At 31.8% G+C, this 15,564-nt stretch overlaps 2 protein-coding genes across 3 annotated transcripts; one reads left to right on the top strand and one right to left on the bottom strand.

Moving 5' to 3' along the window:
- Positions 1–884: 884 nt before the first annotated feature.
- On the bottom strand, positions 885–5,901 carry Cdk7 (Cyclin-dependent kinase 7). Its single transcript, XM_068766551.1, has 7 exons — positions 5,695–5,901; positions 5,377–5,545; positions 4,161–4,295; positions 3,732–3,897; positions 2,658–2,835; positions 1,890–2,062; positions 885–1,226 (listed from the first exon to the last, which is right to left on the bottom strand). Exons 1-7 carry the CDS (start codon positions 5,746–5,748, stop codon positions 1,085–1,087), a joined length of 1,017 nt encoding a protein of 338 aa, XP_068622652.1. The 5' UTR covers positions 5,749–5,901; the 3' UTR covers positions 885–1,084.
- A 460-nt stretch (positions 5,902–6,361) lies between these two features.
- Positions 6,362–15,302, top strand: Ubqn (ubiquilin). 2 transcript variants are annotated; one of them, XM_068766314.1, is made up of 11 exons: positions 6,362–6,533; positions 6,660–6,846; positions 7,269–7,366; positions 9,263–9,406; positions 9,832–9,970; positions 10,963–11,070; positions 11,656–11,936; positions 12,424–12,537; positions 13,144–13,347; positions 14,260–14,392; positions 14,709–15,302. In XM_068766314.1, exons 1-11 carry the CDS (start codon positions 6,432–6,434, stop codon positions 14,783–14,785), a joined length of 1,587 nt encoding a protein of 528 aa, XP_068622415.1. In that variant the 5' UTR covers positions 6,362–6,431; the 3' UTR covers positions 14,786–15,302. The 2 variants fall into 2 exon arrangements, with proteins under 2 accessions (XP_068622415.1, XP_068622414.1); XM_068766313.1 differs by having other exon boundaries at positions 11,653–11,936.
- Positions 15,303–15,564: the final 262 nt, after the last annotated feature.

Genomic DNA, 15,564 nt, shown 5'->3' with positions numbered 1-15,564 from the left:
AATGGGGTCGCGAAAAACTTATATACCGAAAGGGTATCGTGAGTTAAATAATTTGAGAAGCCATGAATTATAGCATAAATCGCAGACCTGCTAACATCTGTTTCATCCGAAATATACTTCATTTTCATGCCTAAACAATTTATATATAAAATGCGCATAGTGGCCGAAATCGCCATATGTTAATTTTCGAAATTGTGTTATAAAACAGAGAAGTATTTTTTTACGTTTTCTGTGAACACCTCATTCGTCCGTCAATAGCGTGGCGAATCTTCCCTTTTCAATATGCGTGGGTCAGCCGCATTCACGATATTTTACAGAAACATTCACTAGTCAGAGTAGGTCATCAGGTTCAAATGCATCCTGTTCGGTTTATGTTATTTTTAAAATTTCGGCTAATTTCTTTTTACAAGGTAATTTTTTCGTTTTATTTTTGGTACCCTATCCCCAAAGCTACCAACGCCCGTTTTTTTAATCCTTTAAGATAACTAAATATGTGTTTGTTAAAAGTTTTTCCTTTAAGACAGCACCTTATGTTTTTTTGTAAATTTTGACCTTCAAGATGTGGCGTTTTCAGAAAAAAAAGATTCATTTGAAGAGAACACCATATGGTCTTATGTGCGTGAAAAGATAAGGCCATTGGTTTCTCAAACTCAGTAAAAAATGGGGGGGGGGCACCTGACCACAATTTTGCCAGGGGCCCCAAATATCCTAGCTACGCCACTGATGTAATGTTACTCCTATAATACAGATGTAAATAAATAATTATATTTCTGTGGAATGCCTTTTTTCGATGCGCCGCTGACGATGACAATGTTGCCCGTACACCATATTTGTGCATGTGAATGTGTGCGCCCCGCTAATTAAAACAACAAAATTTGCCTCTATTAAAATATTTTTTTAATCTGTTTTATACGTTAATCAATAATATTTTTATGTCCGGTAAAGTCCTGCTCTTGTCTCATTTTAATGTTTTCTTGTCAAATAACATACAACATTAACAAATGCATCAATCAAAGTCGTTGCACCTGCTAACGATGTTTCAGATGGCAGTGTCAAAGAACGTTACGTTGTTATTATTGTAAGTTTAAAATTGTAGTCTTTTTGCCAGAGACCCTCCATCAATATTTTCTAATAATTTCCTCTTCAGCGATGGCTTTTCCATCTCCAGTTTTGATATATTCGACGGCATCGGCAATTTCGCACCTACGGTTGGAGCGGGTTTATTACTGCAATAAAAAATACTGTCATCTCTATGTGTCTGCCTTTAACAGGCCAATGTTTTAATCAGAACACTGTACACATATATTCTGCAAATATTTAAGTAGCCAAGTAAAGCGGATTTACAGTAAGATTCTGTTTTTTATTTCATAAAGCAGTAACCTTAATATATAAAAATAAAACTTATAGAATAATAGAATAAGTAGAATAAAACATGTAATGTTTTTACTATAATCAGAATTAATATACTATCAATCAAACATCATTAGAATTTATACATTTAAACTGATAACAGGTACCAAAAAACCTTCGCTTGAGATACATTGAGTATTGAAGTACTGAAACCAAAGTAGTCAATTAGTATCATATATACTGCAGTTTTTCTTTGGCTTATTTTACATGCAAAATAAAAATGGTTCCCCCATATATCTGCTTTATCAAACAAACTGTTTCGCAATATATGCAATAAAAAATCCGTCAAGTAACACATGTGAGCACAGTTCAATTAGTCTGTTTTAGTTATTTTTATTAGCGAGAAGAATATTAGTAAATTAAAAAAAATAGTGAGGCTACAAAAGGTTACACGAGGTTAATCCTGGGTAACCCTTGAGTTCAAACCTGGTGAGACTGCGTTAATGTCCAAAAAAGAAAAGTTCTAATACACTAATTACCTAAAATAAGACATCTGTAAAGCTTGTGTGCAGTCACAGCGATTTGGCGGATACAAGGCAAGCAGGCTTTCCAGCAGCTGCAACAGATCATCAGAAGCTGCACTAAAGATGTGACGTAATTGCTGCGGGGGAAACTGTTTGAACTGCACATAGTCTGTCAGACCCATCATGCCCTGAAATAATAATTTACTATTAAATATATCTGCTAAAATTCAATTTTCGTCAAAACAAATTTTACAGCGTCAAGTAAACAGTTTATCAAAACATCGATGAAAATTTTGTAAAACGAAAGTGTAATAATTTTTTTTTGTTAAAAAATTATTATTTTGCTTGTAATTTTCGGTTTGTACTTTTATATTATTATATAAACATTGCAAGTGCTGCCAGGACTGTATCTAGGCCTATAGTCTCCCCTATTCATTCTTCCAACCCGAAGGTTTGAAGCAGACTAGATAAATTGTCTTCCTATGCATCATTTACTGTGGTTATCTGAGCACCTTGTGGGTGGACGTCCTTTGCTGTGCATTAGCAAATCCTTGTTCTCCAACCCAGAAACTTGAGAACCAGTGGCCACCAGAGTGCTATGTGACCTATCCACTGACACTTCAACTGGCTAATCCACTGAGCTATGTCTTTCGCTTAACAATGTGATCCATATACACACACTCAATTTTACAAGTATGTCATACGATTGTTATTCATTTATTATTGATTATGCAAACTATAAATTCTATTCATTTATTTTAAAATAAGTATTGTAATACAAACTGGCCAATTTTCTTCAGTTGGTGTTCCAAACACCTGGAAGATGCGGGAAAGTTGATCTAAATCAGATTCTCCAGGTAAGAAAGGCACTCTCAGTAATAATTCGGCTAAAATGCAACCTACAGCCCACATGTCAACACCAGTACCGTATTGTCGCGCACCAAACAGTAACTCTGGGGATCTGTAAAATGAAAATATCAAAAAGTTTAACTTGTTGCAGAAGAAAGCACATCAATATTCGTTTTGAAGTAGCCTATTTGTGCCCCATAAGGGAGTTTTTTTTCTCATAGACCATTTTCAAAATTTAGCTGGTTACAGTGGATCCTCTGCATACTTATATTTATTTCTACTACATTCCCAAATTACGACAATAACATTAAGATTACTTGCAAGGAAGGAAACTATTTAGATACGGAAGAGTTCCAACCACTAATTAATAATTTAAAAATACATGATTAAAAAAAAATAAAAAATAATCAGAGTATTACAATTGACTCCCTTCAGTTCTCAAATGTTGCATGGGAGCAAATCTCTGATAAATATTAAGGGGCATCTTTAGAGATAACAATAGTTGTTAATTTAGTCTTTACACATCATAATATTTGTATAACATAATGTAAGATTTAAATTTTTATTATAATCTATAAATATACTAATGACCTGTGGTCACCCCATATTTTCAAGTACAACAAGTATGAAATAATGTGAAACTACAATTTAGTAAAATTTAACTTTTTATGAAAACACTCTTTAACCTTTTGGCCCATGATTCTGATTGGTGGTGAAAAGTTTGTGCCATAAGCAAAAACCACATGTCTAACTCATGGTAAAGAATTTGTGCCATAAACAAAAGCCACTAGTCAGGCTCGATGAGGAATTGGTGCATATGATGCCGTGTATTATTTTTGTCAACTGATTAATTGATTATGATTGCACCCTAGATGTCTAAAAATTACTATTTGTACCTAAACATTGTTTTAAATTATTTCACAATTCTTTTCATTGCTCTAAAAAACATATGTCGCACGCGCAATTAGCAGATATCGTGTAAGCCAAGGGGTTAAGAAGAACACCTACCTGTACCATCTTGTTACAACTTGATGTGTATTTATCCTAGTAGGCGACCCAAAGGCTTTAGCGAGCCCAAAATCACCAATTTTTAATATTCCTTCACGATTTATAAGTAAATTATTGGGTTTCAAATCTCTATGCAGGATCCAATTTTGATGTAAATATTCCAGTCCTAGAACAATAAAAAATCTAAGAAAAGTCTTGTATTCAATAGAAGTGTTAAAATTTCAGCAGAGGCAACAGCTTTTTAAATACAAAGTCAAAACTAAATAATAAATTCTCCTGCTAGTGAGAATGTGCATGTGAATTTACTTAACTTGTTTAACTTTGAATGCAATTTATCTAATTTCCTTAGCTTTATTACATTTATAGCAGGATTATGCCAGGACATAAACCTCTGCTACATATCATACTTATAAAGTAAAAAGCTTTCACCTTTAAGTGTCATAATTGTATATGCCTTAACATTAGCTGGAGTAAGCACTATGTTACTGTCCTTAACAATTATTTCCAAGTCAGTATCCATAAAGTCAAACACCAAGGACACATTAGACTTCTGCCCAAACACATCTGAAAATGAATTTGCTAATTAAGAGAAATGACAATTGTTAAAAACTCTAACTTAAGTCCATATAGACAAGATTCATATATATTCACTGGGTGATAAGTTATAGTATAAAACCTATAAATTTTGGACTGGATGTATTATACATTTAAATCAACAATACAACAACACATCAGTAGCTAAGAAACATTCAGAAAATCTATTCTGAGCTTCTGTTAGTGAAAAAATATTACAAAGATTACTCTCAATAAAAAAATGAGAAAGCTTTTTTCAATTTTTTGCTGAACTTTCAAGGTAGGCTCATATTTTGTGCCTTAAGAGCATCCACATTTAAATAGCACTTTTTTGACCATACACACTACTTATCTTTTTTTAATCAGAAAAAGGTTTATGGTATTTGAATTGATTTTAACTTAAAACTCTATTAGAATGCTATTTCATGATAGAGAGTTAATTCTCTTTAAAGTGACTAAGCAAAATGATCATGACAAAGGAGCTTCTCAAACCTGTATACTTTAATAGACCTCTAATTAATATTAATATTTATTATCTTTTTTATTACCAATCACTGGTATGCAATGTTTTAATTCATGTGTAAATTCTTTTGACCTTTGATTCTTAATTTAATCAAATCTAGAGCATGCATGAATTTATGAAATTAAATATAATAAGCAAATTAAAAATTACAGACTGTTTAACATAATTAGTTACCAATACAGTCACTATGTTAATAAATATGTAGTTAGATATTGTACATAGAAAGATGCATTTGATATTTACTGTAAACTTGCTATGACATTATCTTCCAAAAGATAAAACTTAATGTTTTAATAATTTTTATGTGATGTATAATATCACAGAACATTTTCTATAATATAAAAGACTTTTAACATTCTCAATATTGAGATATAAGCCTTTTCCATAGTAAGAGAAGTGCATTGATCTAAATAGTCCCCAAATATGCTTGTGCTGTTTTCATTCATTATTTGACAAGTAGCAAAACTATTTAAATCACAAAGGTCATACATGTCCTGTTTTTTATAAAAAGGGAATATATAATATATATATAATTTCCATTATATCAACCTAGTAAACCAATCAGATTAATATGTTGTAATTCTTGTAGAAGTTTAATCTCTCTAAGAGCAGTCCGATTGATTCCATCTTGAGCTTCGAGACGGGATCCAATTTTAATTTTTTTCACCGCGACTATTTTATCAGTTTTCACATCTCTGGCTTTATATACTGTGGCAAACTGAAACAAACGCAAATTTTAAATCCCATCAAAATAAAATTATATGCACTAATTGTATTAAGGTACACGGTAATAACTGATGATTACACATATTGATTATGGACATTAAATTTTGTTGTAAATAATGTGATAGTATTGTTTTAACTTACCTGCCCCTCACCCAAGAAGTCTATCTTCTCATAACGCAATATTGGCTCATTCATTATTACACTTATAAATGTGTTCAAATTTATAAATCCATTGTAAACTGAAATAAACACTTTATTTATATTCTTATTATTTTACAAATATTGCATTTTACTTATAAGGTTAATTCAATTGAAAAAGCTTCGAAAAGTACACGACTACACGAAAACTGTCGGAAACTGTCTGTAAATTTAAATTTGACATTTGTTTTTTTATACTTTGACGGTGCTACCATTTTTAAAATATGTCTGTTATAATGTACCATGTTAAAATTATCTAAGGTACTTATAAAGAATTATGTACGTAATAAAAAAAATTAGTAACAATATTCTTGTAATTTAATATCTATTATATGATATTTAATAATTCCTTCTTAACGAACTTAATGATGAAGCAAAATATTATTATAATATAGGAGAGAAATGACATAGATTTACATTAAAAACTTTGTAAATAAACCGTAAGCTACCGTAAATAAAAGTAATTTTAGAAAAATATTTACTAAATTCAGAAAGGTATCACTTTCTTGGGAAGAAGTGGTCATTTAAGCTCATCTGCAAAGTCTCATTTTATCTTTGTTTATTTTCCGAGGAGCGAAATATCGTTTTACATTATCTGTGGTCAGGCGTTTTTATCGTCAAATTGTAGTGCTACATAAATTTTACTGTTCTAAAGTACATAGTCATCGATATCAGGTAAAATGGCAGAAGGCCAAGAAGAACCGAAAAAGATAACAATTACAGTAAAAACTCCAAAAGAGAAACAACAAGTAGAAATTGAGGAAGATGCCGATATTAAAAAAGTATGTACAAAGCAATTAGATCCCTATTTAATGGCGTAATAACATAGATATTGCACACGCAATCAGTGATGACATTGGTTTTAATCATCTATAAACGTGAGAATTACTGTCGTTCTTTTTTTGTAGCTCAAAGAAGTACTTTCTCCTAAATTCACCGCTGAGCCAGAGCAGTTGTGTCTCATTTTTGCCGGAAAAATAATGAATGATAGCGATACTTTGAAACAACATAACATCAAAGATGGGTTGACCGTTCATCTTGTAATCAAGACGCCTCCCAGACCGGAGCCCGAGGGAGGGACGCGCCGTCCGCCAGGTCTTTATTACTAATATGTCTTTTTATTTTATTGGCCCTAAATTCCGGTGTCTTATTAGAAAATTACTTTATTTGATTTATACTATATTATGCATTTAAATAAATGTATTGTGTAATTATATAGCTTAAAATCACAAAATACTGCTGCTAAATTTGTATAATAAACTCCTTTAAGAAAATCTTTCTCTAAAGTTGAACCTCCACCATTTGTTTTTTGGTATGGTTGCTATATGTTGTATCAGAAAATATTTTATACTAATACCCATTCTCTTATTTTATTAAAAAGTGTAAACTGAAATTGTTACATATTATGAATATTTCTGATACCATGAATGATGAATACTTTAGTCAAAAAGGACCAAAGTTAAACAGTGACCATTAAATATTGTGTCCAAAATCAAATAAAAATCTGTTGCTTGCAGCTGATATTGGGGCAACTCCATTTGGATTAAATTCATTGGGAGGTCTGGCAGGCTTGGAAAGTCTGGGCCTTGGTCAGAGCACATTCATGGATTTGCAGGTAATTACAGATGAAGTAATAAGAGGTGAAATTTGAAAGCATATGCTAAAATTCATAATTTACCTTATGAAGTTTGTTATTAATACATTATGCTCTTTTATCAAATAGATGCCAGCATTTTTAGACATATTTAATAAAAAAAAAAAAATAATTATAGTAAACTGTAGTCAGTGGTTTAAAGAACTGGGAATTTTAGATACAGCAAAAACATGAAAATAGCATGCATCTTTAATTGATACAGGTGTGTCAAGACTTTTCTGAGAAAACATGTGAGGACTATAATTTACCTCAAAAACTGGAGGTATAGAGATTTTTAGTTATGAGACACATCAGTTTTTAAAATTGATTTTTTGTTAATCACCATAAGTAAAATTACAATTTATACTAATTATGTTTTATAGGTGTTAATGATGGTTTTTTATAGCATGCAATATCTTCATGAATCAATTCTTTAATTGTAATGATTAAAAGAGCAGTTTGGTGCCTGTGTCAGCTGCAACATGATCATCCTTTTTTTAAGAACTTGCAAGTTTTATCCACAAGCTTCCATTTCAGTAATACATACCTTATCCAGTTCAGCTACATAGCTTAACTGGCACATTTGTAAATCAAATTAACCAAAATACTTTATCCAGATTTTGTCCTAGTCATTTCACTATGACTGCACTGGTGAATATCACAAACAACATCAGGGCTACTATGTAAAAGGGCAAGTTGAACATTGTAGCTTTGTACAGTTTTAATACTGTTAAGTATGATGTTCTGCTCAGGTTGTTGTGTGCTGGTTTCATAGTTACATACTTGTTTAATAGTAATGATCAAATTTGTTTAATTTATCTACAGGTGTTTTATCACCACTACTTTCTTGTTGTTTTTATCACATGTGACTTATCTCTTTCTATCATATTTATGCTGATGACCAAGAAATAAAATACTCTGCACTAACAGATTGCATAAATACTATTTCTGCAATCAATAAATAAAAGTTAACACTTTTTTGTGAATAAACTATGAAATTAGGTTTTATAGTAAATCTCGCAATAACCCAGGCATTGAAATGGTAGCAATCTCTAATATTAATATCAATGGGTTTTCCCAAAGCCCTTTTTGATAATTGTTCTACCTTTAAGCGATGAGGTTGATTCTTGAAGAATTCTCTTTTATAAAACTTACTACTTTAGGTCCCCATTGCAAGAATTGGGTCAAAAAATATTTTCTTCTGCGGCTTACTTTATGTAATTTACATCTTATTCCTTCCAAAATTGCCCTCCATTTGCAATCTCTTCTTTTCTACTTTTTGACTATTCTGATGCTAGCTATCTGGAATTTTCCTAAGCCCAATTCCATAAATTTGGTCATCTAAAATATTTCTTACATGGTTTAGTATTATATAAAAATAAAAATTTGAAGTCTATCTATATTTCAATAATGATAGTAATTCTATGGTAATTTATGGTAATGATAAAAAAAATTAAAGCAACTAAAATCAAAGTGATCACTTTAAACAGAAAAATTGGAAATAGGTGTAAAAGCTTTAAAGGGGTAAATGTGTGTGTATTTAGTAGTATTTTAACTGTGTAGTTTATGTTGCTACATATTATTATATTTATTCTGTATTTTAAAATTTATGTCCATCGAATTTACAATCCCTGCTATCACTTGATCATTGCCCCTTATATTTTTCATTTTTGTATAAGTATACTTGTTTGCAAAGCGTAAAAAGCATAATAAGCATTTTGATAGAAAAACAAAAAAGTTTTGTTACGAAAGTTTGTATATTGTTAATTTCTTGACCCTCCTTCATATATTAGTTAAATAAGTAAAAGGAGGTTATTTGTTTGTAAATAATATGAATTTCTAATTAGTATTTCACTATTAATCATATTTTTATTATAGGCTAGAATGCAACAAGAACTGTTATCAAATCCGGATATGCTCCGACAAGTTCTGGATAATCCTTTAGTGCAACAAATGATGAATGATCCAGAAAATATGCGTACACTGATTACATCTAATCCCCAAATGCAAGATCTTATGTCTGTAAGTATGTAGTTGGATAAAATGGACTGCAAGACTATAGCATAAATAAAACAGTTCAGTTAAAAAAAAAACTTATTACCCATATGGACTCTGCCAACAAGCAGTAAAGGTTTCAGGTGGCAAATAAAAAAAATATGCTTTAAGTATGCAATTAAAATCAAAATAAATATTTCCTATAACATAATATAAAACCTAAAATTAAAAATTTTAATATTTATAGTACATTGCTAACAGAAGAGTGTTGTTAATGCTTTTCAGTTATAATGTGACAGAGAATGATTTAAAATAACAAAGATAATGAACATAGTAGGAATAATTTCTTTTTATGCCATAGCTTTAAGCAGTTTGTTGTTTATATAGTTTGTCTTAGATGGTAAATTATCAACTTGTTTCTTATTATTGCAAGGCATTTATTGATGTTTTAGAGAAACCCGGAAATAAGCCATATGTTAAATAATCCCGAGTTGCTGCGCCAGACTATGGAATTGGCTCGTAATCCAGCTATGCTCCAAGAACTCATGAGATCCCATGACAGAGCACTGTCAAATCTTGAAAGTATACCAGGTAATCAATTATTATTTGTATCTTTTTATCTAGCCCTTGAGGCCAAAGGGTTCTCAAGTGTGACCACAAGCTAGCAAGCATGGGTAGGTCCCCGTTATTCATTATTATGTAAAAATTGCAACAGTGTATAGAATAGTATTACGAAAATAAAGCCAAGTGAGATAATGTTATTTACATAAAAGTTCACATCACATAAACTATAAAACATAAAATAACTTTCTGTCTAATTTGAACTGTTTTTGGCCAATGGCTGTATGTGCCAAAGTAAATGAAACAAATTATCTTCCTTGTGACAATTATTGGCTACATTTCTCAACTGTAATTTTATCAAAAAATTAAAACTTTGTCCTGGAAAAAATTGGTAAGAGAATTTTATTTAGAGCGGGAAAATAGTTTTGTTTAAAAACATTCTAGGGGTTCCTGGTACAGCTTTTTTCGGTTTTCTCAGAACAAAACCAAAAACGCGTAACTAGTGACATCCCAAGCCTCCAGTGATCTTGAATGCTTTTGTGCCTTGTAGCTCGTCTGCCCAAGCAATCCACGCGATGCTGTCACCTTGAATCTAAGAACACTTAGTACATAGGATCATTGGATATTATAGGAGTAATAACTTTAAAGAACATACAGTTCATTTGCTGTCAATTAATGCATGGTACATACTACCTATAATACAAAAGTGTAATAGTTTCAAAAATATTAAATAATGTAATTATAATATGGTAAGAAAAAGAGTTTTCAAAAACTAAATACTATATTTAATTATCGTTTACTATCTGGCCCTGCAGACCTTTGGCATTCCATTAGAAAAAATAAATTAATGTACGATATTTCGGAGTGATTACTTTATACAAGTGTATACAAATAGGTGTAATATCATTAAAGCTTTTTGCTGACAAATGAGCTATATATTCACACACACAAAGCTTTTATACCTATCATACTGTTCATTTGACACAAATAAAGCTGTTATTGTTAATTAAAAATTGTTACAGGAGGATACAACGCCCTGCAGCGCATGTACCGCGACATTCAAGAGCCAATGTTGAATGTGGCCAGTAGCATGGCTGGAAATCCATTCTCAGGACTTGTTGATAATTCAGGTTTGTCATTGATTTAAAATTCCTACATCATCATATAAGCCGACAAGCGACCACTGCAGGCTTAGGTCTCCCTCAAAGATCGCCACGATGACCGCCGGTCTTGCGCTGCCCGCATCGAGCGACAACTTAGTGAACCATATTCAAGTTTCAGATTTTGAATGTATATCTTCTATGCATCATCTGTGTTGTCAAAACTAAACATAATTGTGAAAAATTGTGTATTTGTGAATAAAATAGGTAATTCATATTTATCTGTATTTAACTATAATCCTAACATGCATCTTTTAATTCAATGTAATTTTTGTATAAACATAATGGATTGTGGCTTACAGTTGCAATTTGCTTATAGATTCCTAAAGGAATACACATTTTGAGTAAAGACACATTAGTGTTCAGCAACTCATACTTGATTTGACTGGAAGATTACAGTTCATTCATTTTCTGTTCTACTACTTCCTTCCTTTTTAGTTCACAACAACAGAAAATTAAAAACTATTACAAATTATTTTTATAAATTCTGAATATAGTTAAAAATATTATAATTTCTACTAATGTATATCAAAGTCTAATATAATTCACTAGCAGATGGTACAAACCCGCAACAAGGCGCTGAAAACCGGCAGCCTTTGCCGAATCCGTGGCAGCGTGGTGGCGGCGGCGGTGGCACTGGAGGCACCGGTGGTAACACTGGTAGTACGCCCGCAGCTGGACCCGGTCTCATCAACACACCCGGCATGCAGTCGCTGTTGCAACAAATGTCGGAGAATCCTCGTCTTGTGCAGTCCATGTTGTCCGCGCCTTACACCAATAGCATGCTTCAGGCACTCGCAGCAGACCCCGATATGGCTTCCCAGCTCATAAATCAAGTATGCCAACACCATTTTTTATTACTACTTATGGATATTGTAGTGTCGTGTTTTGAAGTGTTCTAATAAGTGGACCCTAACTAGCTAATATTTCTCTTAAAATAATTTATAATATTGAGTTGATTTAATTGTTAATGAGTTTTTTATTTATTAACAACTCATATTAAACACCATATGTAAGATCTAATATTTCCATAAAGGCAACAGCTCATCGGTGAGTCATCTGCCACTGAACCTTTTAAGTTATGGGAGTCATCCACCCTGATGAGCTAAAATCAGGGAGTTTTTTGGCTCGGCTTGTAGAGATTAGTACGACTAGGCTTTCCAGGAGGTTGTAAAGCATACACCAAATAAACAAATCCACAAAAATTATAAAAAAAAACATGAGCTTGGGTAAAAGGGTTTATACCTTATCTTTGTGTTGTTTTTAGGACAAGAGAAGTTGTACATTGTATTTAAATATAAATGATTTAAATTTCCTTAACAGAATCCGATGTTTGCCAATAATCCGCAACTGCAGGAACAAATCCGCACTATGATGCCTCAAATGCTGGCTCAGTTACAGAATCCCGAGATGCAGCAGATGATGTCTAATCCCCAGGTATATAAAATAAATAAGAACATTTTTATCACGTCTATAAATTTTTCAAATGTAAAGTTTTTTTATTACATGTATTGTTACTTTGACCTTCATAGTCATTTACAATACATAGAAATTGACATCAATATGCAATCATTTTCACAATTCTGTTTCATTGTAGACAATGAATCTTGTACCTAGATATTTGTAACTATTGTTGTTCTGTATTTAATACAAATTTACATGTACAGGGCGATTGATTATTAGCATAAAAAAAAATTTAAAAGGTGTATTGCATGGCTAGTTGCCATCAATTAAAGTATGGTTCATCCTATCCAAAACTAGTTTCAAAAATTATTTCTGATACAAGATAATGTAATAATGAAGTTTTTTTAAAATAAAGATTGCCATGTGTTAAAATAATAATTGCTTATCATCTTTCTGCAGACTGCACTGGCAGAAGTTATTGGCCTGTGGTATTTCAGTAGGTATTAAAAATAATGTATCAATGTATGATCACTTCATACAGGGTGATTGGGAATATGTAGTAAAAATTTTAAAGGGGTATGTAAAGCACAAATTATTAAATACACACAAAAAATATATATATCTATTGTTTTTCTTAAGGCTCTGAATGCATTGCTGCAAATACAACAAGGCATAGAGCAGCTGCGCACAGCTGCACCAAGCCTAGTAAACAATCTGGGATTAGGTGTGGCAGCGGCCGGGGCTCAGCCTCCTACTACCACCACTACTACTACCACACCCTCGACACCTGCGCCTAACAACACCCCGCCGCGCCAACAACAGAACTCAGAGTTATTCACACAGGTTTGTATTTATCATAATTAAGTACCTATAAATCTATGTCATTTAAAATTAGTCGCCGTTATTCAAATTCTCGGAAATATGTTTACTTTTCACCTCCGTACATTATAAAAAAATTGTAAATGAAGGCCTACAAATATATTGTTCACCAGAGCGAAAAAACTTTTCCGATTTCACATGAAGTAAGAACATCTGGAGCTTGCGTTTTTTATAGTAAGAATTGTTCAATAAAAGCTATGTAACAAACGTACGATAAAACAACAAAAAAGCGCAGTTTTTATATTAGTTACTGCATTTAGACATTAAAATATGTCACACATTACATTTTGCAAATATCTTGAAATCATATATAGAAAACTATCCTACCAACATTGTGCAGAAAATTCAATGATATTAATAAAGGACTTTGGGATTGTGACAGTTCCTACGTTTATGCTTTATTACGCCGATATGAATTTTTTTACATGAGTATTTTCCCTTGTACTATATAAACATATGAGATTTACTAAGTTACTAAATCTCTCCTTCAGGTCTCCCATCTCCATCCAAAGGTTGTCTGGTAGAGACTGCCTCCTGTACTTCTACATAAACTGTTTCTTTTTTTTGTTATTATCTATGGTGTACAATACAGTGTAAATAAATAAACATAATAGTTTTGTGTCAAGCTTTCTAGAAGCTATTTAGCAGTCTGCATGCATCACAATTTCTATTTAAATGAAATGTGGTATCCTTCAAGGGAAAAGAATGATTCCATCGCCAGTGAGCCACTCGGCCTTTTCCAGGTATTTTGACACAACATCAAGTTGAAAAGTGCTAATATAGCATATATCAAAAGAAAACTACGTATTTGTACTTAAAGCAAAATATTGTATATTATTGTGTTTCTATTAACATGTGTGATTTTATTCCCATTAGTTCATGCAGCGAATGATGTCGGCCATGTCAAATAACCAAACAAACACAGCCCAGCCACCAGAACAACGATACTCCCAACAACTAGAACAACTAGCTGCTATGGGATTCCTAAACAGGGAGGCCAATCTACAAGGTGTGTTATTCTTAGATACAAGTTTTGGTAACCTTAACTTGCGAATTTGTGTTAACAAATATGCAGAGTAATAAAGTTTTTTTTTGTTTAACTAATTTTGCTGATTTTTGGATTTCAAACAAAAAAATTATTAACAAACTTTTCTAGAGTGATATAATAACACACATAGCTCGACGATTTTTAAGCATCTTGGCCAACATGATTGAATTACAATATTTTTGTAATAAAATAGCATGAAAAAAAAATAGACATTAATTTTTAAAAAAAATCACTAGTGACTAAAAAACTGAGAAAAAACTTTAATTTCATGTTTCAGCACTGATCGCAACATTCGGAGACGTGAATGCAGCTGTGGAGAGGCTACTAGCCCTCGGGCAGTTATCTATGAGCTAACTAACATCCATGCGCATAGATATCGCTACCTTCTCAGGCTACCACTCGCCCCGCAACATACGTTTTCCATTCAGTTTGCCTTCTGAAACATTATTGTGCATTACATTGTCGTATTTTGTTGCAGTAAATAGTGTGATAAATACATTTGAAATTGTTCTTGCACTGTAGTATTTCATCAAACAGTAATTTTTGGTGCAGTCAAAGTTATCATTTGTCATGTCTTGTTTTGGAAACTTACAAACATAATCTACTGTTAATTTAATTACATTTTATCAATAGTTTCTCAAATACTTTACTTACTTCCACTAAAAAAAAACATGCCGTCTCATCACAAATATACATGATATCAAAAGTAAACCTTTCTATATTCAAAGTGCATTCTTTACTTTATAATGAAAGTCAAAACTGGATCATATAAATTCACATGTGTAAAGATATAAAGTAGGCCACGCGATGCAGTGGTTAAAACAGAGTACTCTGGTTTAATAAGTAAAATTTAGTAAAGTATTTGAAGCAAAGTGTTAAAAATATGTCAATACGAAACACTATATTATTAATATAATACACTGTCAGCTATGAAATTAGATATATTGCTATTATTCGCTATTTAATTAGATCATCGTGTTAATAACATTTTATTAGCCATCATATCTTGACATGAAATGAAAAATTTTGACTAGTAATGCAAATCTATAATTATCTCACACATTTTTCAGTTGTAGCAAAATGAATGGACACTCATTAAAATATAATTGTTAAATGATTGCAAGAGAGTATAA

Source organism: Battus philenor, unplaced genomic scaffold (genome assembly GCF_028537555.1).
Source record: "Battus philenor isolate CCGP_79_NKW_IND1 unplaced genomic scaffold, ilBatPhil1.0.hap1 SCAF_21, whole genome shotgun sequence".
NCBI lineage: Eukaryota > Metazoa > Arthropoda > Insecta > Lepidoptera > Papilionidae > Battus > Battus philenor.
Note: the sequence above shows the minus strand (reverse complement) of the source record. Positions and strands in the feature narration are given on the sequence as shown.

Coding starts and splice junctions, on each gene's coding strand:
- Ubqn (XM_068766313.1), top strand. CDS start 6,432: ATGGCAGAAGGCCAAGAAGAACCGAAAAAGATAACAATTACAGTAAAA. Junction 11,071..11,652: donor AGGACTTGTTGATAATTCAG/GTTTGTCATTGA, acceptor ATAATTCACTAG/CAGATGGTACAAACCCGCAA. Junction 13,348..14,259: donor ACTCAGAGTTATTCACACAG/GTTTGTATTTAT, acceptor TATTCCCATTAG/TTCATGCAGCGAATGATGTC.
- Cdk7 (XM_068766551.1), bottom strand. CDS start 5,748: ATGAATGAGCCAATATTGCGTTATGAGAAGATAGACTTCTTGGGTGAG. Junction 3,898..4,160: donor TACAATTATGACACTTAAAG/GTGAAAGCTTTT, acceptor TTATTGTTCTAG/GACTGGAATATTTACATCAA. Junction 2,836..3,731: donor GTTGTAACAAGATGGTACAG/GTAGGTGTTCTT, acceptor TTCATTTTACAG/ATCCCCAGAGTTACTGTTTG.